The following is a 26,765-nucleotide window of genomic DNA, read 5'->3' on the forward strand; positions in this document are numbered from 1 at the left end:
AGAAAAGGTGGGGCCTTGAGGGTCGGGGTGGAGCACCTCGAGGGAAAAGAAGAAACTCAGTGCCTATGGTTCCAGTTGCTACATTTCTTTGAGATGTCATCAGAAAAGATGTACAGACAGACCCACTGCAAAAGTATACCACTGCACTTCTCTGATTTTTTTTTTTTTTTTTAAACTCACTATGGTTTAATCAGCTCACACGGACACTGAGGGCAGACTGAAAATGGAATCCTAAAATGGAATTATAGCCTCAGATTCAAGATGTCCCTGTTTTTCATTTCAAATAATGTATGCATTGGAGTCTGGACCCATTACCTGCACAGTCTAACAATTGCTCCCTCCTTATGTGGTCACACAATTTTATTTCCCTCTCCACTACTGCTGCCTTTGTACCACCTTCCACCCCCTGCTACTACCTTCCCTTTCTCTCTCCCAATTTCTGCCTCAAACCTTGAATTGTCTCTCCTTTTTGATGCTGACTTTCATCAAAGTCCACGGACTTTGTCGATTTCTATAGCAATTCTCATCTCCCCATTCTGGGAATCGGTTCTATCCCAGAGTGGCACTCTTTTCGTGCTCAAGCAGCCCACCCTCCTGTTGACCCAAACTTATAATGCACTTAATGCAATTTCATAATTCACAAATGGGATACTACTCCCATGAATCATCACTTAAAAATTGATCAAATTGCATTGTCTGTAACCCAGCAATCCATCTCGGATTCTGAAATAACAGTGGGATTTTAGGTTTAGGGATTTTAGATTCATTCATAAAAGATCCTGAATTTGGTTTGCTTCTTTTGTCAAAAAATAAAGTGAATGTACCTTCGCATTTTGAAGAGGAGGCTGGTAACTAGAAGGCCGATAGTACATCCTTTGAGTAGCATCAGTGTGGATGTCTCCAAGAAATAGCTCCTCCACTAGGTGATCTAAATTATGATGTAGATACTGCTTCTCTACTCGGATCAGTTGAAGTTCATGCATGGCAAAATTAAGAGCTCTGGTGCATTCACAGCCATTCTCTTCTCTCCATAAATTGTAGCTCACATCCTGCTCCCAGGGACTGTTGTCTGGTACAAATCCAGGACATGTACGGTTCACCAACTCACGTAGTTTTTCGGCTACTGCTTCGCTATGGCAGATGATCTGAATGTTATGCAACTGGTAATCTGCTTCAGTTCCCCCTCGGATGATCCAGGATGCTTGACGAAGACGAATTTTACCACGGATAACTAAGGTGTAGGTAGGGTTTGTGCAGCGGTTACCACCATAATAAAACTGGTAGGCCTTGAATGTGTTGTTGTGATAGAATCTATAGGATCTTGTGGTAAACTCTGGGCCTGATCTAACTTCACAGCTGTAGGAGGATTGAAAATAATATAAAACAAAATTTTAGAGATCTTCACCACACTATCATGCTACAATTAATAAGATAGCCAAATTCTTATAGTGTGCACTAGTATATTAGTACTGTAGAAACCTCTTTAAATGCATTATCTTTTTATACCACTCAACTACCTATGGTATCTACATAGCGACTATTACTAGTATCAGAGCTCCTCACAGTCTTTAATATAATTTATCCCCACAATGCCCCCATGAGTAGGGCCCTATCGAATTCATGGCCATGAAAAATGTGTCATGGACCATGAAATCTGGTCTTCCCCTCTGAAATCTGGTCTTGTGTGCTTTTACCCTGCACTATACAGATTTCATGGGCGAGACCAGCATTTCTCAAATTGGGGGTTCTGACCATAAAAGGGAGATGCAGGGGGTGACAAGGTTATTTTACAGGGGTTGCGGCATTGCCACCCTTATTTCTGTGCTGCCTTAAGAGCTCAGTGGCTGGGGAGCGGCAGCTGTTGACCAGATGCCCACCTCTGAAGGCAGCACCCCACCAGCAGCAGCACAGAAGTAAGTGCATACCATACCATGCCACCCTTATTTCTGAGCTGCTGCCTTAAAAGCTGGGTGGCCAGAGAGCATCAGCTGCTGAATGATGGCTCAGCTCCGCAGGCAGCAGTGCAGAAGTAAGGGTGGCAGTACCATATCATGCCACCCTTACTTTTGCACTGCTGCTGGCGGAGACTCTGCCTTCAGAGCTGGGCTCCCGGCCAGCAGCCGCTGCTCTCCAGCTCTGAAGGCAGTGTTGCCATCAGCAGCCGCACAGAAGTAAGGGTAGCAGCACTGCAACACCCCCTACAATAACCTTGCGACCCCCCACAAACTCCTTTTTGGATTAGGACCCCTACAGTTACAACACTGTGCAACTGCAGATTTAAACAGCTGAAATAATAAAATTTATGATTTTTAAAATCCTCTGACTGTGAAATTGACCAAAATGGACTGTGAATTTGGTAGGGCCCTACCTAAGACGTAAGGAAGTACTATCATCTTCATTTTACAGATGGAGAACTCAGGCACAGAAGCAATTAAATGAATTGCCCAAAGTAACGAAGAAAGTCTGTGACTGAAGAGGGAACTGAACTTGGGTTTTCCCAAGTCCCAGGTTCCTATGTTAATCTCTGGGCAACCCTTCCTCTTCTATCACTCGCACAACTGGAATAATGAGCTCTTATGTTCTCTCTTTAGCTAACACTGCTTTAAATTGGAAGGAAAAAAAAAAAAGTGTAGTTTTTATGTATAGTTGCTCCTAGGAAAAAATTTACCCCCAATCTGTCATTTTATCAATTATATTTTCTTTCTAGGATTACATGGATTATTAAATATGAAGCTTAATTTTGACCATATTGGTTTGAATGTTTAAATCTTCGCTTTTTTTTTTTTGAAGTTTATATTTTCAGTTTTGTCTCAGGACTGTCATGTAAAGCAGTTCTTCCTCAGAGGAAGCGGCTGCAAAAATATATATTTATTTCCTTTAAAAAAAAAATAGTGAATTTAGAGAAAGACAAGAGCACTGAAATATGAAGCACCTTAACTGACCACAGAACAGGTACAGTATTGGTAGCAGCTGTGCAAACTTCCTAAACACTTAGTGTAAATTTATATATTATATATAGATAGTAATGTGACACCAGCTCAGCAGAGTTTGGACTCAAACTACCAACTCACAGGCTACTGAACAGCCATCAGATGGTAATGCTTTTTTGCCACCTGAATGCGTGACCTAGAGGCGAGAGGCTAAATTGTTAATCTTGGGGAAGATTTTCAAAGGCACAAAGGGGGTGAGGCTCCCAACTCACATGCATCCAATGAAGTGAACTGTAGCTCACGAAAGCTTATGCTCAAATAAATGTGTTAGTCTCTAAGGTGCCACAAGTCCTCCTTTTCTTTTTGCGAAACTCCCCTTTGCGTCTTTAAAAAAAAACAAACCAACTCTCTCTTGGGTGTCATCCAGGCTGCTTAACAAATATTTTTCAAAAATAGTAAAATTTAATAAGAATTATAAGCTCAGAAGGTTATACTTTTCAGGTCAATTTTCAATTTTTTTTTTTCATTTAGTTGAGAACTTATTCTTTATGATCATAGCAATATGTCTGTAGAGAAAAAACTACTTTAGAAGAATGTTGTTTAGGTTTCAAAGTGAAGCAGCTGAAAATTAGTAAGTACTAATTAGGTTGCCCATGCAAACCTTGATTCGTTACCCTTGTGCATACGTGTTATGATACAGGCTTCAGTTACATGACCACATACTGCCTTCTTTCACAAGACCCCTCAAAAGTGCTAGGTAACCTAAATAAATAGAGGGGTTGCTCCCCTTATAATAAGATAATAGTTTTAGGGTTTCAGGGCCTAGTCTAACGTCTACTGAAATAAATGGAAAAACTCCCATTGACTTTAATGGGCTTTGGATCAGGTCCTCACTTTTTTCGTGTATATCTATACGTGTGTGGAAAATGTATTCTTTGGTTAGTCATTTAAGTGGTTCCACTCTACTAATAAGAAAGTGTAGGCAAAAAAACCTATTAAGGAACTCTTGCTACACATTTCACAGGAGAGCATTAAATCCCATCCAAAAAGGGTTTCATTAACATAAAATAATTTACTGACTTAGTTATTAGACAAAAGGTCACATAACTTTTCCATTAAGAAAGTGTATTAGCTACTGTGAACTTGCTGTAGCTTTGGGTTTGTTATAAAACAGTGACTATAAAGTACAGTAACTGAAAAAGTTACAGCAGTAATAGAAGTAAAGTTTGCAGCTTGTCTGTTTAAACCCTTTGTGGCTTATCTGCTAAGGATAGTCAGAAAAGATTCTATCGTTATTCTGCAATTGCTCCACACGCAGAACTCCCACTGAAATCTACAGGAGTTTTCAGGAGTAATTACAGGCCAAATCCAGCAGTCATTACTCAGGAACCACTTTCATTGAGGTCTGTTGTAGCTTTGTCTGAGTAACGATTACAGGATTGGGCCCCATAAACATCTTAAAACCGCCAAAACAGTCTAAAGAAAAATCATTTAAAATAAGTTGATGAATATTACAGCGGAGACACTGGAAATGAAATCTCAGTCTGACTGAATGTCATCATGATGTACAGATAAGCACTTGCACATGCTTGGGCTGATGAAACAAAGTTTCTTAAAATTTAATTTGCTAATGAAATTTGTTCATGCAAAAGCTCTTAAAAACAAGGACCCATTCCTTAGATATACTGTATAAAGTCTTGTAATACAGTGCAATATTCATATAAGCAGGTTTTAACAATATTTTGTTCTTTCTAAATAAAAAAAAAGTTTAGAAAATATTGCATTCCTTACAGTTTAAAATGCAGACTGCAAAGTGGTTTACAAGATAGCTTTACAGCATGCTATTCTGTTGTACAACTAAAATGTCTGTCATTCTAAGTATCTATGAAAAAAGTGCTTTTACATTTGTAGATATTTCCCCCCAAAGTCACTCAAGCATCTTTTTTTGTTATCCTTACCCAGTAGAGACCCAATGTCCTTCAATGGTGGGAGGCATTTGCACAGTGATTCGGGCTCCATTGTGAAGATGTTTCAGCATGTGATGACACTGTGATTCCTTGAAAGCCCTCCATGCACTCTTCTCTAAAGATCGAGGGTGGGATCTGCTGTCTGGATGAAGAAGGGCAGAACCCTCTCCCAGCCCTGGGAAATAAAAGTGTAAGTTACCAGGGGATTCTGGCAAGGATGACTGATAGACACACAGTAAAGCAGGTTGAGTAACAGTGCTAACACATCATTTGCTTAGCAATATTATGTGCTTGGGAAAAGAATTGATTATATTACTTGTTCCATGTGTGTGGGGGGAGGGGGGGTGGAAAAAAAAAAGATATTATTGGAAAATATCCCTTTCTGCCAACAAATTACAAATCCTGACTAGATTTCACTAATGTTGTAAAATGAGAACAGAAGCAGAACCAAAACTCTGGATTCAAATACCTCTGAAGTGTGGATTTGGACTTGAACTTCACAACTGGTTCTTATGTCTGTCTGTCAGTAAGAGGATAACCCCAAACCCTGGACCCAAGCACCTCTGTAACTGTGGGAAAGCTGGATCCAGATCCAGTTGTGATCTTTGTAGCTTGGGCCCACCTCTACTTTGAATGGTTCTATAATAAACTTGCAAATAAAAGCCACCTTTTAAAATCAAAGGAAAACAAATATTCAAAACACAGCCTCTGTACACAGGAAGCCTCTGTGATGATTGAGGTGGTCAATTAAAGGCGGATTCTGCTATTTTCAGGGGAAAAGGAATTTCTAAAGCTAATTTTATCTCTAGCACTCAGTAATTTTGGTTTCTAGTAATGCTTGCATAGGAAACTCACCAGCAATCTTTCTACACAAAATTAATCAAACAAAATGAATATGTAGCGTAAGAAAGAATGCTTCTTGCACTCCTTTAGGCTGCATGCTATATAAGGTGTAGGAAAATATGGGTCAAGAGAAAAGCACATCTAGGATTAACCGGTGAACAAATACGAATCTTAGATTACCGATTAGAAGGCAGCCACTGTTTTATTAAAATGACTACCTATTACTGCTTTAACAGCTATGCAGATGAACCACAGTTGAAAACAACTATGTGAAGATAGGAAATATGTAATTAATAATTCAGCAGCACTTGCAATATGTCTAGTGATTTTATAATAAATTCAGCATTGCTCAGCATTGGGTTGTTAGCATTTTATACTTTAATTTTCCCATATTGTGTCAAAACACAGTCTCATCTATTGGTTCTGCATATGGACAAGTTACAAATCTCACTGCTCCAACCATCCCATCTAATCAGCATAATAATAAGTGTCTCAGTGCTTGCACCTTTCTGCATCTTTGTACACGTTATCGTACAAAAGTACCCAGATGTGGGATCATACTTCCTCTGTAGATGGCCTTAAGATCAGATACAACATTTGTCAAACACTGTTCCCTTTTGGCTCTCCATCCCAGCCTATGACACATCAGTAAATGGCTTGGTAAACAACCATGCCACTGCCTTTACACATCTGTCCTTCCTGGATACAACTTAAGTGTGCTTGTTCCCATTCCTGGATGCTGTCAGAGGCTTGAAAGAGTATGGACATGGGTAGGATATAAGATCCCCTTTGAGCACCATTTATGTCCTTGTATGCTTTTCTATACACAGAGGGAAGTTTTGCAGCAGTATGTTTTCCTTCTCCTCTTCCTTCTGCAGTGAGGATCCACAGGTTAAGGATACTCTGAAGGTAATGACACATTCTAAATAAACAAAAAATCCACGTGGTGCATTTTCATTAAAGAAAAAGGGATCCATGATTCAAATTGCATAAAGAGCAAATGTGTTGATGAAATACATTATTCATTTATTTATTCATCTTTGTCATTTTCCATGGTGCTGTACAGCACACAAAAATCTGTTTAGATATTGCTGCTAGCTCACAGCAACGTGGCTTAGCATTTGAAGGCTTAATGGAAGGAGTGGGTTTTCATGAGCAATTTAAAAGAAGAGAGTTGGAGCATGGCACACTGGGATAGGCAAGTAATTATTTGCTTTGAAAAATATACCATCCTAATTTACAAGGAAAAAAACCCACATGATTATTGGATTTTAGAATTACTTTGGTGTATTAAGGTACGTTGCAGTACAACATGTAAAATAGTCTTTTAAAATGCTTTTTAGGCAAAGCACTTAAGGATGTGTTCAGCTTTAAGCAGTGAGTAGTCCCATTAACTTCATAGCATTCCTTTGGTTGATATAAAATGGAAAGATGTTGGCAGCCTCATGGTTAACTGTGCTTTTGTGAAATGCAAAAATGTGGAAGTTTATTTAAAAGACCACTCCAAATAACATTGGAGACCAAACATAATTGCTATATACTTAGAGCTTTGGCTTTCACTGAAAGGGATCCAAATGTGCTACTTTCTACAACCAAGGCAAATAAGGGGCTTTCACAATCTATACATATGTCTGTTGCAAGATAGCTAAGGAAATGATAAACAATGAAAGGGGCATGTAAGTAATTTAGACTCTGGATTTGACTTACCTTAAGCTTATTAAAAGTTGGATTTTTTTTTTTTAAAACAAAACAAAAAAACACAAAATTACCAGAGGGGTAATTACCAATCTATTCCTGAGATATCTGAAAGATTTCAAACAAAATCCACATTTTAAATATGACCCACAAAAATAATGCCGTAAAAACTTCTTTTGGCTTTGTAGTTTCAGTTATTTAATGAGTTACTAGTTACAAAGATGGCATCACTCATCACGTTGGTACGTAAACAAGACAGTAAGTCAAAAAGTAAAATAAGAAACCCATAATAATTGCAGCTCCATGAGAAACTCAAGAAAAAATAGTATTTTCTAGATGAAGAACGGAAAACAAGTATAGGGAAAGAAGTTATTTTCAAGTTCTTAAGCAATCAATTGAGAATAAAATAAATTTTTTACAAGTATTAAGATGTTGGCAGTGTATTCTGTTGGATAACAGTATTAGGTCCAAAGGCTGGTAAGAAAAAGTATTCTATGAGCAATTTTGCAGAAAGTCTTCAATTATTACATATTCAATTTCAGTGAATTAATATTAATACGAGATACATTTGCAACAAAAATAGGGAAGTGGTAGATGTGGTGCATCTTGACTTTAGTAAGGCTTTTGATAAGTCTCGTATGACTTTCTCATAAACAAATTAGGGAAATAGGACTTAGATGGAGCTACTATAAGGTGGGTGCATAACTGGTTGGAAAACCAGTCCCAGAGAGTAGTTAGCAGTGGTTCACAGTCAAGCTGGAAGGGGATATCAAGTGGGGTCATGCAGGGATCAGCTCTGAATTCAGTTCTGTTCAATATCTTTATCAATGATTTAGATAATGGAATAGAAAGTACAATTCTAAAGTTTGCAGATGATACCAAGCCAGGAGGGGTTGTGAGTGCTTTGGAGAGATAGGATTAAAATTCAAAATGATCTGAACAAACTGGAGAAAGTCTGAAATAAATAGGATGAAATTCAATAAGGACAAATGAAAAGTACTCCACTTAAGAAGGAACCATCAGTTGCACACATACAAAATGGGAAATGATTGCCTAGGAAGGGATCTGGGGATCATAGTGGACCACAAGCTAAATAGGAGTCAAAAGTGTAACACCATTGCAAAAAAGCAAACATCATTCTAGGATGTATTAGCAGGAGAGTTGTAAGAAAGACAAGTAATTCTTCTGCTCTACTCAGTGCTGTTTAGGCCTCGTCAGGGTTCCCTCTCCACTCTGAACTCTAGGGTGGAGGTCATAGCATCATAGAATATCAGGATTGGAAGGGACCTTCAGGAGATCATCTAGTCCAACCCCCTGCTCAAAGCAGGGCCAATCCCCAACTAAATCATCCCAGCCAGGACTTTGTCAAGCCTGATCTTAAACGTCTAAGGAAGGAGATTCCACCACCTCCCTAGGTAACATCCCTCGATCTGATGGCAATGCCCCTACTTGTACATCCCAAAATGCCACTGGCCTTCTTGGCAACAAGGGCACACGGTTGACTCATATCCAGCTTCTCGTCCACTGTAACCCCTACGTCCTTTTCTGCAGAACTGCTGCCTAGCCATTCAGTCCCTAGCCTGTAGCAGTGCATGGGATTCTTCCTTCCTAAGTGCTGGACTCTGCATTTGTCCTTGTTGAACTTCATCAGATTTCTTTTGGCCCAATCCTCTAATTTGTCTAGGTCCCTCTGTATCCTATCCCTACCCTCCAGCATATCTATCTCTCCTCCCAGTTTAGTGTCATCTGCAAACTTGCTGAGAGTGCAATCCACACCATCCTCCAGATCATTAATGGAGATATTGAACAAAACTGGCCCCAGGACTGACCCTTGAGGCACTCCACTTGATACCGGCTGCCAACTAGACATGGAACCATTGAGCACTAGCCGTTGAGCCTGACAATCTAGCCAGCTTTCTATCCTCCTTATAGTCCATTCATCCAGCCCATACTTCTTTAACTTGCTGGCAAGAATACCGTGGGAGACGGTGTCAAAAGCTTTGCTAAAGTCAAGGAACAACGTGTCCACTGCTTTCCCCTCATTCATAGGGCCAGTTACTCGTCATAGAAGGCAGTGAGATTAGTCAGGCATGACTTGCCCTTGGTGAATCTATGCTGACTGTTCCTGATCACTTTCCCCTCCTCTAACTGCTTCATAATTGATTCCTTGAGGACCTGCTCCATGATTTTTCCAGGGACTGAGGTGAGGCTGACTGGCCTGTAGTTCCCAGGATCCTCCTTCCCTATTTTAAAGATGGGCACTACATTAGCCTTTTTCCAGTCGTCTGGGACCTCCCCCGATCGCTATGAGTTTTCAAAGATAATGGCCAATGGCTCTGCAATCACATCCACCAACTCGTTTAGCACTCTCAGATGCAGTGCATCCAGCCCCATGGACTTGTGCTCGTCCAGCTTTTCTAAATAGTCCCGAACCACTTCTTTCTCTACAGAGGGCTGGTCACCTCCTCCCCATGCTGTGCTACCCAGTGCAGTAGTCTGGGAGCTGACCTTGTTCGTGAAGACAGAGGCAAAAAAAGCTGAGTACATTAGCTTTTTCCACATCCTCTCTCACTAGGTTGCCTCCCTCATTCAGTAAGGGGGCCCACACTTTCCTTGACTTTCTTCTTGTTGCTAACATACCTGAAGAAACCCTTCTTGTTACTCTTAACACCTTTTGTTAGCTGCAACTCCAGGTGTGATTTGGCCTTCCTGATTTCACTCCTGCATGGCTGAGCAATATTTTTATACTCTTCCTTGGTCATTTGTTTAATCTTCCAGCTTCTTTTTTGTGTTTAAGATCAACAAGGATTTCACCGTTAAGCCAAGCTGGTCGCCTGCCATATTTACTATTCTTTCTACACATCGGGATGGTTTGTCCCTGTAGCATCAAAAACTAACGCATTTCCTTGCTAGTACTTACTAATTCAAATGGAGTTGGATTGCTTGCTTTCTTGATCTCTGTCCGGCAAGCACACAGGACAGACAGACAAAAGCCTTCCACCTGCTCCCCCCCCAAATTTGAAAGTATCTTGTCCCCTTATTGGTCCTTTTGGTCAGGTGCCAGCCAGGTTACCTGAGCTTCTTAACACTTTACAGGTAAAAGGATATTGTGCCTCTGGCCAGGAGGGATTTTATACTACGGTATACAGGAAGGTTGTTACCCTTCCCTTTATATTTATGACATGCCCCCCAAATCACAGATAGTGTTGGACAGCTGGTTCCACACTGGCTGTGATTTCTTCCTGGAGTTTTAGGAGAAAACAGAGTTAATAAGACACATGTACCTTTAGATATACTACTGACTATATAAAAACTAACAATATTTTCCACATTTCAAGGATGATTATGGGAAACTTTCACAGGAGAGTGCATCAGCTACTTGGTTAGAAGCTCCTGAAATGTCTTGTATTTCAAAAAATCAAAATCTTGGAGAGCTAAACTCCACCGAAGAAGTTTTTTGTTATCGTCCTTGACAGTGGGTGCCACTTCAACACAGCATGGTCGGTTTGTAGTTGGAAATGCCATCCCTAAACATACGGACGTAGCTTTTCCAGGGCATACACAATGGCATAGCATTTCTTTTCACTGACTGACCAGTGGCTTTCCCTCTTAGATAGTTTCTTGCTGAGAAACACGACAGGATGGAATTCTTGATCCGGTCCTTCCTGCATTAAAAATGCTCCCACGCCACACTCAAGCATCTGTAGTGACTAGAAAAGGTTTGTCAAAGACTGGGACCCTTAGCACAGGATCAGATATCAGTGTTGCTTTAAGCTGGTTAACAGCCTTCTGACACTCCTCAGTCCACTGAACTGCATTTGGCTGTTTCTTTTTGGTTAGGGCTGTCAGTGGGGTGGCAATTTGGCTGTAGTGCGGTACAAATTGCCTGTAATATCCATCCAAGCCTAAGAAGGATTGGACCAGTTTCTTTGACTTTGGAACAGGCCACTTTTGGCTAGCATCCACCTTGGCCTGTAGGGGGTTGATAGTTCCTTGACCCACCTGGTGTCCAAGGTAAGTCACTCTGTTTAGGCCTATTTGACACTTTTTGGCCTTAACAGTTAGTCCTGCCTTCTTTATGCGCTTGAAGACTTTTTGTAGATGCTCCAGGTGTTCTGCCCAGGAATCAGAAAAAATGGCCACGCTGTCAAGGTAGGTGACAGCATATTCTCCCAATCCTGCTAGGAGACCATCTGCAAGTATTTGGAAGGTGGCATGTGCATTTCCCAGCCCAAAAGAGAGCACATCAAATTCATACATCCCAACATGGGTGATGAAGGCTGACCTTTCCTTGGCGGATTCATCTAGCAGTACTGGCCAGTACCCCTTGGTTAAGTTTAAGGTAGAGATGAACTGGGCACGTCCCAGTTTCTCCAATAGTTCATCCGTGCATGGCATTGGATAGTTGTCTGGGCAAGTTACAGCATTTAGTTTATGGTAGTCCATGCAAAAACATGTCTCCCCATCTGGTTTGGGAACTAGAACCACTGGAGATGCCCATGCACTGTCAGAGGGGCGGATTACACCCATCTGTAGCATATCCTGGATCTCCTGTTCTATAGCAGTTTTAACTTGAGGAGACAGCCAGTAAGGTTGGGCTCTAATTGGGTGAGCATTACCTGTGTTAGTGGTATGTCCATTCGGTCTGTCCTGGGGTGGCTGAGAACACTGGTGCGAAGCAAGTGCACATCTCCTTGATCTGCTGGCGCGGCATATGTCTGAGGGTCATTGAGAGGTTCACCTCTTCCACGCCACTGTCACTTTTTCCTTCGTAGTAGACACCTGCAGGCCACTCAGCGTCATCTCCTCCCTGGGCTGTAAACTGATAAACCCTTAATTCTCTGGAATAAAAGGGCTTTAAAGAATTAACATGGTACACTTTAGGCTTTAGATTTGAGGTGGGGGATGCAATGAGATAGTTAACAGCTCCCAGGTGCTCTTGCACCGTGAATGGCCCTTTCCACGACGCTTCCATCTTATGGGCCTGGATCATCTGCAAGACCACAACCTGGTCCCCTGCTTTGAAGGAACACACTCTGGCATGTTTTTCATACCAGGCTTTTTGCTCTTCCTGAGTATCTTGTAGGTTTTCTCTAGCAAGGGCTAAAGAGGTTCAGAGTGTGTTTTGTAGGTTGTTTACAAAGTCCAGAGTGTTAGTTTCTGGAGAAGGCGTAAACCCCTCCCATTGCTGCTTCACCAACTGTAATGGCCCCTTAACCTCGCGGCCATACACAAGTTCAAATGGTAAAAACCCTAAACTGAAATGTGGTACAGCCCTGTAGGCAAAGAGCAACTGTTGTAACACTAGGTCCCAATCGTTGGAGTGCTCATTTATGAATTTACATATCATGGCCCCCAAAGTTCCATTAAACTTCTCCACCAGCCTATTTGTTTGATGGTGGTAAGGGGTGGCAACCAAGTGATTCACCCCATGAGCTTCCCAAAGGCTTTCCATGGTTCCTGCCAGGAAATTAGTTCCCAAATCTGTCAGGATGTCAGATGGCCAACCTACCCTGGCAAAAATGTCTGTTAATGCCTGGCACACACTTTTAGCCCTGGTGTTGCTTAGAGCTACTGCTTCCGGCCATCGGGTGGCAAAATCCATGAAAGTCAGTATGTACGGCTTCCCTTTGGGTGTCTTTTTTGGAAGAGCACCCAGAATATCCACAACTACTTGCTGAAATGGAACCTCAATTATGGGGAGTGGCTAGAGAGGGGCTTTGACCTGGCCTTGACGTTTTCCCACTCTTTGGCATACCTCACAAGACCAGACATAGGTAGAAACATCCTTGCCATTCCCTCCTAGTGGAAGGATTCCCCAAACGGTCTTTGGTTCTGTTCACCACAGCATGGCCACTAGGATGATCGTGGGCTAAGCTCAAGAGCTTTACCTGGCACTTAGTTGGAACTACCAACTGTCTGAGTATGCCAGTTTTCCTGGTGTCCACCAGAAAGAGTTTCCTTGTAAAAAGTCCTCTTTTACAACAAATCTGGATCGATTAGAAGAGCCGAAAGGAGGTGGGTTGCTCCATGCTACCATCCAAGCTCTCTGGAGGCTTTCATCTGCTTCCTGCTTGGCCTGGAACTGTTCCCTTGATGCTGGAGACATCAGTTCCGCATTGAATTGTGGACTTGGGCTTGGTCCCTCTGGAAGCAGTGTAGGTGATGGGGCTGTTTCTGTTGACTGTGAACTGCTCTCCGCTAGTGCACTATGTGGTATTTCAGGCTCTTGCTGAGCCTTTTGTGTAGGGTTATCTGCTGCTGTTGCCAGCGCAGGCTCAGTTGTGCCCTCTGGTGTTGGAGCAGTAGACAGGGTTGCAAGTGTGGGACTCAGTGCTGGCAATGGTTCTGGTACTGGTTGCTCCGACTGTTCCGTTTCTGGGACTGGCTCTGGCTGGGTCTCCATGACTGGATACACTACTGCTGTGGCAGACGTTGCCATGGGGTCCGGTTCCACCCCCTCACTCTGGGTCTTTGGTAAGACTGGGCCCTTGAAATCCCAAGAACAGAGCTAGGTGTGACAGCTTGCTTAGCCTGACTGTGGGTGACCATTCCCACCCTCTGGGCTAGCTTCACATGATTGGCCAAGTCTTCCCCCAGCAGCATGGGAATGGAATAATCATCATAGACTGCAAAAGTCCACATTCCTGACCAACCCTTGTACTGGACAGGAAACTTGGCTGTAGGCAAGTTTAAAGAGTTTGACATGAAGGGTTGAATTGTCACTTGGGCCTCTGGGTTGATGAATTTGGGGTCCACTAAGGATTGGTGGATAGCTGACACTTGTGCTCCAGTGTCCCTCCACACTGTAACCTTCTTCCCGCCCACACTCACAGTTTCCCTTCGCTCTGACGGTACCCGAGAGGTATCTGGGCCTGAGGACCTTTGGTGTGACTCTGGTGTAATGAACTGCAGTTTGTTAGGGTTCTTGGGGCAGTTGGCCTTCACATGCCCCAGCTCATTACATTTAAAACATTGCCCAGCTGACTGATCACTGCGGCAAGATGGGTTGCTAGAAATGGGTGTGGTGGGGCGATAAGGTGTTTGTGGTTTTCCTTGGGATGTAGGTGGGACCTTGGGCTGCCCCCGGTGGTAGGGTGTTGTCTCGGGTTGCCCCTTCTGATATTCGCTCCAACTGCTACCAGTTTTTTTTTCTTTTCTGCTTCCTCCACCCATTTGGCTCCAATCTCCACCGCTTCGCTACAGTTTTGGGCTTTCTAGATACATCTAGGATGTACCTTTCTATTTCCTCAGGAACACCCTCTAGGAACTGCTTCATTTGCATTAGGAAGGGCAACTTCTCCGGAGATTTAACACTTGCTCCTGGTATCCAATGTTTCACAGTGTGGTAGGCATGTCAGGTAAATGACACGTCTGGTTTCCACCTTAGAGCTCTGAACCGCCGACAGGCATGCTCGGGTGTTAGCCCCATTCTAATTCTGGCCTTCTTAAAAAAGGGTTCGTAGCTGTTCACATGCTCCTTAGGCACTTTAGCCGCCACTTCTGCCAGCTTCCACTGAGCTGCGGCCTCAGCTCTACCATGTAATAGTTTGTTTAGTTGCTGTATCAAAGGCAGGCCCTTTTGAAATTTTCTAAGAAGGCCTCGGTATCATTACCTGCCTTGAAGGTGGGAAATTTTTCTGGAGTGAGGAGCGGCACCTGGAGAAGGACTGGTAGAGTTAGCTGGTAGATTAAGCTTAACCTTTTCCAGATCTAAGTGCTTCAGCACTAACTCCGCCTCCAAGCGATTCGCCTTTCCTCTCCTCTGCTTCCAACTCCAAGCATTTTAAGTCTCTCTCTCTCTTCAGCTTCAAATTTAGCTAATTCTAGTGGCTGCTAGATATTGCATTTCACCATCCTAGCTTCTGCTTACCTAGCTTACCCAAGAGCTAAAAAGAAAAAACCCTGCTTGTGAATTTCCTGGCTGTAGCTAACACCTTTGTTAAAAACCCCTAACACCTCTGCCTCCAGGCAAAGAGAGAAAAGGGGGGGAAAAAACCCTACTGTTCTCAGCTCCTGCTTTCCCCAAGCAGCTAAAAGAAAAGAAAAAGAAGATTCCTAAAGTTTGTGCTTCTGATTTAAAATGATCTCTGGTTCAAAATGATCCCAGCTCTGCCATCATGTCAGGGTTCCCTCCCCACTCTGAACTCTAGGCTACAGATGTGGGGACTCGCATGAAAGACCCCCTAAGCTTATTTCTACCAGCTTAGGGTTAAACTTGCCCAGGGCACAAACTTTTTGCCCTTGGAGGGTACGCTGCCACCACCAAGTGATTTAACAAAGAATCAGGGAAAGGACCACTTGGAGTTCCTATTCCCCCAAAATATCCCCCCAAGCCATTACATCCCCATTCCTGGGGAGGCTTGAGAAGAATATCCTAACCAATTGGTTACAAAGTGATCACAGACCCAAACCCCTGGGTCTTAAGACAATAGAGAAATCAGTCAGGCTCTTAAAAGAAACAGAACTTTATTACAAAGAAAAAAGGTAAAAGCAGCACCTCTCTAAATTGGAAGGGAAGCTAATCTCACAGGGCAATCAGATTTAAAACTCAGAGGATTTCCCTCTGGGCAAAAACTTTAAAGTTACAAAAAGAAAACCAGGAATACACCTTCCTCTCAGCACAGAGAAAAATCACAAGCCAAAACAAAAGTAAACTAACGCATTTCCTTGCTAGTACTTACTAATTCAAATGGAGTTGGATTGCTTGCTTTCTTGATCTCTGTCCGGCAAGCACACAGGACAGACAGACAAAAGCCTTCCACCCGCCCCCTCAGATTTGAAAGTATCTTGTCCCCTTATTGGTCCTTTTGGTCAGGTGCCAGCCAGGTTACCCGAGCTTCTTAACCCTTTACAGGTAAAAGGATATTGTGCCTCTGGCCAGGAGGGATTTTATAGTACTGTATACAGGAAGGTTGCTACCCTTCCTTTCATGTTTATGACAGGTCTCAACGGAGTGTTGTGTCCAGTTCTGGGTGCCATATTTCAGGAAAGATGTGGAAAAATTGAAGTCCAGAGAAGAGCAACAAAAATTATTTAAGGTCTAGAAAACATGACCTATGAGAGAAGATTGAAAAAATTGGGTTTGTTTAGTCTGGAGAAGAGAAGATTGAGAGGGGACATATAACTGTTTTCAAGTACATAAAAGGCTGTTACAAGGAGGAGGGAGAAAAATCATTCTCCTTAACCTCTAAGGGTAGGACAAGCTTCAATTTAAGCTGATTGCTTCAAGGACAGTTTAGTTTGGACATTAGGAAAAACTTCCTATCAGGATGGTTAAGCACTGGAATAAATTGCCTAGGGAGGTGTGGAATGGAGATTTTTAAGAGTAGGTTAGACAAACACCTGTCAGGGATGGTCTAGATAACACCTAGTCCTGCCACGAGCACAGGAGACTGGACTAGATGACCTCGAGTCCCTTCAAGTCCTACGACTATGATTCTACAACTAGAGTTTCGCTCAAAGGATCTAGATCTGAATTCTTAGACCAAATTTTGCTGTCAGTTACACCAGATTTACACTAGAGTAACTCTTTCAAAATCAGTTAAATAGCTATGGATTTAAACTAGTGTAACTGACAGCAAAGTCTGGACCAATATATCTATAATGAGCTGCATCAAAATTTTGGCTTCAAACACTTGGAGTTTCAAAATTGAGACCCTGAATTTTTCATATTCAGATTTCAAATGTGGCCTATTAGAGAGTTAAATTGGAACAGCAAATAAGATTCAAACCTAGATCTGGATTGGCATTTCTGATAACTGGGAAGTTCCTAATTTATACCAGTTGAGACACAGGGCCAAGCTCTTTGTTCATTCACACCAGTGTAAATCCCATGTAGCTTCCTTTTAGCTCATTCTCACACACACAACCTCACGTGGAAGCCAAACTGCTATTATTTCTGAGCATTACATCCTTGGAGGAAATCACGTTTAATACTAGTATTTTATTTCTGCAGCAAACTATTTTCAAGTTGGAACTTGTCTGAAATGGTAAAAAATCTTTCTAACAAACAGATGAAGAATAAATTGACTAGATTAACTATTTAGCTTTACTTATCTTGTCAATTGCCCTACATAATTAAATAAATATACATTAGAGGAAAAAAAAAGAAAAGGAGTACTTAAAGTGGCACCTTAGAGACTAACATTAGAGAACAATCTCCTCTTGATATAGGAAAATGCTAGATAACCTCTATGGCAGCTTTTTAATTACAGTACAAACTTGTGTAATTACAATGGAGAATAAAATGTCCCACTGGCAAACAAATTAGTCTGTGTTTACTTTCCACGTTTTTCTCCACTATTATTGCTTTATACTTCAAAGGACCCTTACAGGATTGGGATTTAAATTGGATATATCATAGCAAGGGATTACAAACAAACAAAGAGAAGGTTGAAGTTTACAAATGTAAAAGATAACAAGATGTGCTTTTGTTTCATATGTACCTATTACCTTTCTTGTGTGTGTACATAGTTTTTAGATATAGGTCTGCAAACAGACCTGTAGTTTATAGGAGGGAAATGCCAGTTTATAATGGTGAAGTTACTGAATAGAGATACAAAACAAGGATTTTAAGATGCAACAATTAGAAACTCCATCAAGGCTGACTGGCCCAGAATTAGATCTTCTGTTATTTTATGGTGCAAATCCTAAGGTCCTTACTCAACGCCCAGTACCGAAATAGGCTGAGAATCTCTTAGGAGAGGCTGAACGACTTCCAAACCTAGTGAAATCAGTTCACTCAGCACCTGGGAGAGTTAGGCCTTCAGTGCTTACTCTTCCAAAAGACCTGTTTCAGTCAACAATTGAGTAACGTCAGTAAGAACTTGAGGCCCCTATAACTTTTCACACACGTAATCTACTGAAATTCTTTTACTTTAAATTTTTAAGTAGATGCATTTGTGTTCTCTACTTTAAAACAGAATCAGTGTCCTCAGATCTGCATTCCTCATGAGCCACTTCACTACAAAGTCAGTATGCATGGTGGAAGAATGAATGGATTTGGTAAGGAGAAAAGTTTACAACTTTTGAGTTATGCTTTCAAGGCATTGTTATAAAATATTGTATAACAATATCAATGAATTTATCATGATATTTAAATTACAGTGCCCTTTAGTTTCATTTAAGCACCATTTACCAAAAGGCTCACATGTGCTGTACATAAAAAAGAAAAGAAAAATAAATAGCAATCAAACCAGAGTCCAATGGCACAACTGTAAATTCCCACCAGTGTATGAGAGTAGGATAATTCTGGGTTCAAATAGTTTTCACATTCTGTTGTTTCATATAAAACCTTTTAAGCAGTTTTATAAAATAATGAGCTCTGTAATGTTGAATTAAATTTTGTACTAGAATAGACCACCATCACTGAATGAAGAAAAAGTGGTGGCATCTCAAGTGTGTATTTCTGTGAACCGTTAAGGGTTTAGTGGAAGCAGACTTAAAGTCAATGGGAGCTCACCTATTGACTTCCAGGAGGGAAAACTGGACCCTAAATGCAACACAATACGTATAAAATAGAGCGACTTTGCCCTTTTTCAAGCAAACGTATGTTAATCTACACCACAGATGTCTGCAAAATTCAGATCTATACACATCTATTCTATACCATAGGTGCTGGAACTAGGGGTACTGCCGCACCCCCGGCTTGAAGTGGTTTCCTTTATATACAGGATTTACAGTTCAGTTAAATGGCTCTCAGCACCCCCACTATAAAAATTGTTCCAGCACCACTGATCTATTCTACATACAAATTAGGGAAAAACTCAATCAAAGCTACCACTAAACTTATTGGAGTTTGAGTAAATACTGTAGGACAGGATCCTACACCAAAATAATCATGCAATCTATGCTTAGGAAGCATACACTACAAATATAACTACTGTACAAAAGTTGCATTAATAACAAAGTATTAGTCTTGTCTTGAATTCCTGAAAATTTTATTTCTCCATCATTCATGGATTTATTTTTAAGTTTATAGACACAATCTCTCTATTTCAAAATATTCCATGTATATACACATAGCACAAAATCCAGCTCTGTTGCACCAATATAAATTTATTATAAATCCACTGAAAGTCAATAGAGTTACTTTGGATTTACATTTTATTTTAACTGAAAGTGGAATTCAGCCCACAACTGCTTATTTTATTTTTATCTCTCTCCTCATCTACCTCCGTGCTTGATATAGTAAGCACTGCACAGAGGGAACTCCCTTTCGGATTTCTCCTCTCCTAAATCCTAACTGAATTCAGTTATTTTACTAAGGGGAACATACATCCCACAATTCACACTCGTGCCTTGCCCATCCCTATGTATATGGGGACATATTTTCTTATAAATTTAATTGTATTTTAATGAACGAGGCAAGAAAGGAAATAAAACTTCTATCCAACCAATTTCAGTGACACTATTGGAGCACTTTTATGCATTAATTTAGTTTGCATAAACAATGAATTCTGCCACGAAAACTCTAACAGTCCTGACTGAATAAATGTCATTAAAACTGAATATTTTAGTGGGGGATGTTATCATACAAGGAACCAATTATTATTTTATTTAATTTTTTTAATATACATGTTACTTTAACAATCACATATTCAGAAATAATCTGTGGTAATTTCCTCACATTTGTAACATAAATTAGTCATTTGCAAAATAAATTAGCCATTTTGTTTTGAATCCACTTTACTATAGGTCTGATTAATCAAGTTTTCTGGAGCTGAATGTTTGCAGCATTTGACATCTGAAACTTTTGTGGCTTTTCATATAAAAGCAAAGAAATACTGATAATGGACAACTTCCAGCTGCAAACCTCTTTTGACATTCTACAGGTTTCATTTTGACTTATGAGTACAAGTTTTTCAAAATGTTAACTCAACAATATTAGGAGTTATGTAGCAATGAAAATATGAGCTTGAGTCTTATACTGCATTTACATAGTTTTACTTCCATTAAATTAACAAACAGCACTTTGAATTAAAAAAGGAAAGCAAAAGCTTTAATTCTTATTTCTATACACACACACACACTTAATTGACTCTTGGATTTCCAAGCGCAATCCAGTTAACTGGGAGATAGTTATGTGATCTAAAAGACCTTTGAAAAAAGCCCGAGGGTGGTGCAATACATTTAGAATGTTTAGAGATTATTATCAAACATAGAATGGGCAAAGACTAGATTAGGCTAAACTACATCTTTGGGCATTGTATCCCACTGTTTGTTTCTATCTCAGCCCAAGGGGGCAATATTTTTCCACAATAAATCTTCGCTTCAGTCCCTATGTTACTGATACGTATATGTTCACAAACAAGTTTTCAAGTTATTTCTTTCTAAACAGTATTTGACTAAGTATATTTTGTTTTGAGATACATAACTGCAGATGGGAAAAATAGATGATTTTCCTGTTTCATCTTCTTTTGATCTGATCATAGGCCCTCATTTGTTTCTCATTTCAGCCAAAGTTTAAAACTGCTCTGTAATTCCAAGCAGATGAGGCTGGTAGTCAACCCTATAATTATAACTTCTCTCTTTACTCTCTAACTTCAAACCTTCCATTTTGACTTTTAGATTCCCAGATCAGAGAGTTTTAAGGTACACCTTGGCGTCCAGGCAGGTCTGGCTCAACTAGACTTGTTTACATAGTCTATATATTTTGGAGGTGAGCTGTGAGAAGTGAGCAAATGCTCTCTATAAAAATAAAAAAAAACACACACAAATTTATTGAGCACCATCTGTTTGTTTAGCTTAAAACTGTACAAACATAAAGAAAGACAATCCCCACTTCAAAACAGACAATTTTAAGCAGCACTTTAAAGTTCTGACTCCGGTCCCCTATTCTAAGGCTGGATCCAGTGGGGTGCACAGTTTTAGTATACTTGAAAGAGGCACCTCCTTTTAAAAGTAGATTTTGGGACCTGAGGAAGTTTATTGAAGAAGGCTGGATGCTGCAGAATACTTCAGTATTAGGTATAGTCCTCAAAATGCTGATGTAACTGAGTAAGTTGAAAGAAAAGGAGGACTTGTGGCACCTTAGAGACTAACATTTATTTGAGCATAAGCTTTCGTGAGCTACACGAAAGCTTATGCTCAAATAAATGTGTTAGTCTCTAAGGTGCCACAAGTCCTCCTTTTCTTTTTGCGAATACAGACTAACACAGCTGCTACTCTGAAACCCGAATAAGTTGAGACACCCTTTCAGAGGAATATCTCACCAAAATTTTCAAACATGGGTGCATAAAGGGAGGCCTGTAAATATTTATTTAGGCATTGAATTAAATAGCCTAATTTTCACTGGTGTTGAGCACCTTCAAATACCTTTAAAAAAAATTTGAAACTGTGGTGCTCAGCACTTCTGAAAATTGGATGCCTAAATGTGGCTTTATGCACCCAGCCTTGATCATTCTGTCCCATACCACTTAAAATTAACCTTGCACTCATCACAATGCTGTTTCAGAAGACTTTTACTCTAGTGATATGTTTAGGTAGTATCAAAGTAGAAGTGGGCATATTTTAAAGTACAAGGTCCAAAGAACCTTTGTGTTCTAAATCAAATTGTTATAAGCACCAAACCCAGTACTAACATATTCTGTTATCCACTCTTTCTCAATAAATACTCCCAAATCCAAAGAACACCTCTTAGGAAAAGCCTGCAGGTGAAATCCTGGCCCTATTGAACTCCATAGCAAAGCTCTGGTTGAATTCATTAAGGGTAGGATTTTACTCAGAGCCCCTTAAAGCAGCATTGGATGGAGCCCCCAGATAGGATGCAGTGCCAGAGCTGGTCCAGACACACATTTTAAATTAACATGACGAACAAGAACTTTGTGGCGCACCTTCCATGTGATCCCGTTTGTAGAATTTGTCGAAATGTTTTATTAAGAAAGATTCCTAGCGGCGAAGGTTTAAGCAAGATAAATGAAATCATTCGCAAAAAGAAAAAGGACTTGTGGCACCTTAGAGACTAACACATCTATTAGCGCATAAGCTTTCGTGAGCTACAGCTCACTTCATGGTGGAAAAATAGAAGCCCCAACTTTTCCACTGAGTGCATCCGATGAAGCGAGCTGTAGCTCACGAAAGCTTATGCGCTAATAAATGTGTTAGTCTCTAAGGTGCCACAAGTCCCCCTTTTCTTTTTGCGAATACAGGCCAACAGGGCTGCTACTCTGAAATGAGATCGTTGTATGCTTTGACTTTATAGATCGATATCCTTCCCCTCTGACAAGCAAGAAAAACTTAACCATGTGGACTAAATATCCACTCCCAAGAAAGGCCGGCGTAAACACACACCAAACTCCCCCCCATGAGCCTGGCGTACTCCTTCATAACCTCCTACAATTTCTGGCCACCTCAAGAGTGGCCCCGCGGGAACGCTCCGGAGAGCGAGCGCAATTTAGGGGTTGGGGTTTTTAACAAGCCTCTCTCAGGGTACCGTTTGGAAACCCTGCGGGGCGCGGGGGAGGGAGCGAGAGCGCCCTTCCGAGGGTGGATCTTGGAAAGGACTCCCACGACTCCCCGCCCTGGCAAACTCCATCGTGTGGAACTCCGGCGTGGACCCTGCTGCACCGCCTCCCCTCCCCGGCAGCCAGCCTGGGAGAAGGGAGCCTTTAGCCGCCTCGTGAGAGACACTGACCCCCACGGGCACATCTCCCCTCGGGCACTCACCGTGCAGCAGCAGGGCCGGGAACAGGTATCTAAGCAGGTTGCAACAGGGAAGGGACATTTCCAGCGCGCCGCCGCCGCCTCCTCCTCCTCCTCCTCTCGCCTTATTCCCTCTCCTTCCTCGTCTTCTCGGGCTCCCCCCAGTTTCCAGCAAGCCGGCTGGTGGGTGGCAGGCGAACGGTCCCGTCTTCCGCGCGGAGCTGCCGGCCAGGCAGGCGGGGGAGGCGCCGCGCGGCTCGGAAGGAGGCGAGCCGGGGGCGCCGCAGGCAGGGCCACTGGCCCAGGCAGAAGGCGCAGCCGGATCCTCCGGCCGGGGGAGCGCTCCCGCCACTCCGCCAAGCCCCCGCCGCCCGCCCGCGCCCATGCGGGGGACGGGGGGTCGCATCGCTGGGCACCGCCCGGCTGCTGGCGGGGCCGCCGTGCTCCCTCCCGGGGAGGCGCAGCGAGCTCCGGCTGTCACGCCTCGGGGGAGCCTCCTTGCCCAGCCGGGCTGCCCCGTCCGCTGGCTCCCGTCCGTCGCCGGCAACTTGTCTGCTCGCTCGGCCGCGGCGGCTCCTCTTCATATCCCCCCTTCCCGCGGCGGGGGCGGGGCCGGGCCGGGCCGGGCCGCGGGGGCTCCGCGCCGCCAGAAACCAGACACCCGGGCCCGAGAGGAGATCAGAGGGCGCGAGCCGCGGGCTCCCGGCCCCGCCCGCTTCTGGCGGCTGCCCCCTTACCCCAGCCGCCCCCGCTGTGTGTGTGTGTGTGGGGGGGGCGCTAGCGAGCCGGCACCGTGAGGCTGGGGGCCACGCTGCCCTCCAGCCCCTCCTGCCTCCCAGCCCCCTCTCACGGCCAGCCGGATCCTGGCGAGGGGGGCACACAGCTCCCTCCAGGGAACTAGGGGAGCAGTGGCAGAGGAGAGGGAGTGTGACTCAGGTAAGGGGGGGGAATAGTCCCGCTCCTGTGGGGAGCTTTCCTGGCTTCTGCGCTACCCCGGTGAAGTGGGCTAGCGAAAGGATCGGAGTCCTCGCTCCCCCTTCCTTTATCCAGTGGCCTCCCTGCCCTTGAGGGCTCCCCTTCCACTCTCCTGTCTGGCAGAGTCCTCGTAACCCCAACAAGGCTGGGCCCAGGATTCCTGGGGGGCTCGACCCCCAACCCTGCTGTGGTCACCGAGGACAGGGGCTAGGGTGTCCCCACTCTGGGGTACTCTCTCTGCACTGGGCACTTCTCTGAACCACTGACCATTACATCCAAGTTAAAGCAAATGCAAGTTATTTAATCAAAATTAATTTTAAAAAGAATAAGGAATAATGGGAAAGGTTAAAGGAAACACGTCACCCCGCTCTGTGGCAGGGAACATCACAAACAGTGTCTCTGGGATGTCAGGGCAGTTCACAGTCTGCTCCTTGGAAGTCCCAGGCCTTCTTCTCAGGCCCTGGCTGTGCTGCAGGGATGCTGTGGGTTGGACACTTGCTCTGGTGGTGGCCACACGCTCTCCGGCTCTAAGTGGTAGGACCCTTCTTCCCAGCATCGCCCCCGCCCTGTCGGGGTTATGATCCAAGCCTGGCCTGCAGAGCCCCTTGGCTGAGGCGTCTCCCTGTGCTGGGCCTGCTGCCCAGGGTCCCCCTCGCTCTCCCCAGCTGCTCACCGCACCCAGCTCCAGACTGCTCCAGCCCCAGCTCCACCACTCTGCCTCAGCACTGCTGCTGCTGCTGCTCTGCCTCCAGCTCCCTGGGCTGCTTCTTTGGCCCCTCTGGCTCTGGTTGCTACAGGTCTGCTCTGCAGGCTGCTTCCGTGACTCTGCTCCCAGCACTGACCTGCTTCCTGGGCTGCTTTTCTGGCCCCCTGGCTCTGGTTGCTGCAGCTCTCCTCCCAGCGCAAGTCTGCTCTCTCTGGACTGTGCCTCTGGCTTTGGGGCTGCCGCTCTGCTCCCAGGACAGGGTCTGCTCTCTCTGGGCTGCTTTTCTGGTCCCTCTGGATCTGGCACAACTCTGCTCCCCAGCTTAGCTTGGACCCCCGCTTTCTCCTTAGCTCGGCCCCACTCTGCCTGACCCAGGCAAATCCAGCTCACATGGAGGACGGGACCTCCCTGGCCTCCTGACTCCCTGATTAGCCTGTCCATCCTGTCATTCAGGCTGACCTGGAGCATTGGCCTCTCCCCATTGTTCCTGGGGGCTGTCAGTCTCAGGGTCCTGATTCCCCATCGACCCTTCCCCCTGTTTAGTACTGGGAGCTAGCCAACCAAAACACCCCCACTGCATGTTAGTAAGTGGGTAACAGTCCCTCTGCCCCAGCATTCCAGGCCTGGAACCACCCACAGGTGCTGGAACCAGGGGTGCTCAGGGTGCTGCCGTTGTTGCACCCCCTGGCTTGAAGTGGTTTCCATCATATACAGGGTTTACAGTTTGGTTCAATGGCTCTCAGCACCCCCACTATACAAATTGTTCCTGCACCCCTGGAATCACTATGGGAAATAGTAGGGGAAATTATTTGCCAGTACAAATAACATTGTATTTGTACATAATGTGCCTGGGCAAATGGGATCTAACCACCTGTAAAGTTGGAAAAACAACTGGGAATAGTTATTCATCAGTTGGCTGGGAAAATCAAAATCAGCCAAACTATTGGCAAATACCCTGTTTGACCAGCTGTACTGGAAAGGAATGAGTCTTGCCAGCAGTGTTTCACTCTACTGTATATAAATAACATTTTCAGACAGGTATACAAATACAGATAGTCCTGAACTGCAAGGGTGTCTAAGACATACATTGATTTAAATAAAAAACAAACTATATACTTTTGCCTGAAAGGCCTTAGGCAACATATATGTGAGGGAACTGTTAGAAGTCCCAGTGTAAATGAGGCGTGTTTTAACAAAAAAGAAACATCTAAGCGCCCTTCTTTGGAGTTCCATTATGCTGCTTGCATTCCTCCATGTCTGTTGTTGATTAGTTTTGCTTTGAGTCTAGCTTTAGTCTCCAGTCATGCAAACACTTATGCATGTGCTTAACTTTATGCAGGTGAAATCAGTGGAACTGCTCAGGGGCCTAAGGCTAAATACATGCATGTTTTCAGGATCCAGGGCCTTATTTTGTAGCAGCCTCTGGCCAGAAACTTCCTCTTTCCATTTTTCCTTGTGTTCAGTTCCTGCACCTCATTGCCAGAAATGTGTGACAAATTGAAGAGAGTTCTAGGGAGAGTAACATAACTAGTTAGAGTTCTGCATAGATGAACTAAGTAACAATTAGCACTTTCATAGTACTTGAAATGTTCAAAGGGATGTACAGACATTAATTAGCTAATCCTTCCAAGACCCTTGTGAGATATGTATAAGTATTAATATGCCCATTTTTACCACGGGGGTGGGGAACAGAGACATACCCTAACAGAGAGTCAAGATTAGAGCTCAGGAGTTTCTGATTCTCAACCCTTGCTCATTCCTTTACACAAGTGTTTCCCAAACTGTGGACCATGGTTTGCAGAACACTTAATGGAGATATGTACTGATCCGATGGTGTTGGCTGTCCTCCATATTGCCTGCTAAGTGAGATAAAATGAAGAGCAATTCTTGTTTTTGTTTTTAAACAGGCAAACATGCTTCTCATGTTAAAGACAGTTAAAAATATACGAATATGTACCCAGTGTAACTTTTCCACATTCAACTAATTGTTGTAGTAGCCACAGG

At 43.2% G+C, this 26,765-nt stretch overlaps 1 protein-coding gene across 1 annotated transcript in view; it reads right to left on the reverse strand.

Annotated features, from left to right (window-relative positions):
* The window catches only part of APCDD1 (APC down-regulated 1), a 44,202-nt gene extending 20,540 nt beyond the window's left edge, over nucleotides 1–23,662 (reverse strand). Inside the window, exons 1-3 of the mRNA XM_038393116.2 lie at nucleotides 23,105–23,662; nucleotides 4,889–5,072; nucleotides 825–1,356 (exon numbers count right to left, since the gene is read on the reverse strand). Coding sequence (XP_038249044.1) covers nucleotides 825–1,356; nucleotides 4,889–5,072; nucleotides 23,105–23,486 — 1,098 coding nt within the window. The 5' untranslated portion in view covers nucleotides 23,487–23,662. The remainder of the gene's footprint in view (nucleotides 1–824; nucleotides 1,357–4,888; nucleotides 5,073–23,104) is intronic.
* Between the last annotated feature and the right edge of the window lie 3,103 nt (nucleotides 23,663–26,765).

The sequence above is a fragment of the Dermochelys coriacea genome, chromosome 2, assembly GCF_009764565.3.
Source record: "Dermochelys coriacea isolate rDerCor1 chromosome 2, rDerCor1.pri.v4, whole genome shotgun sequence".
NCBI lineage: Eukaryota > Metazoa > Chordata > Testudines > Dermochelyidae > Dermochelys > Dermochelys coriacea.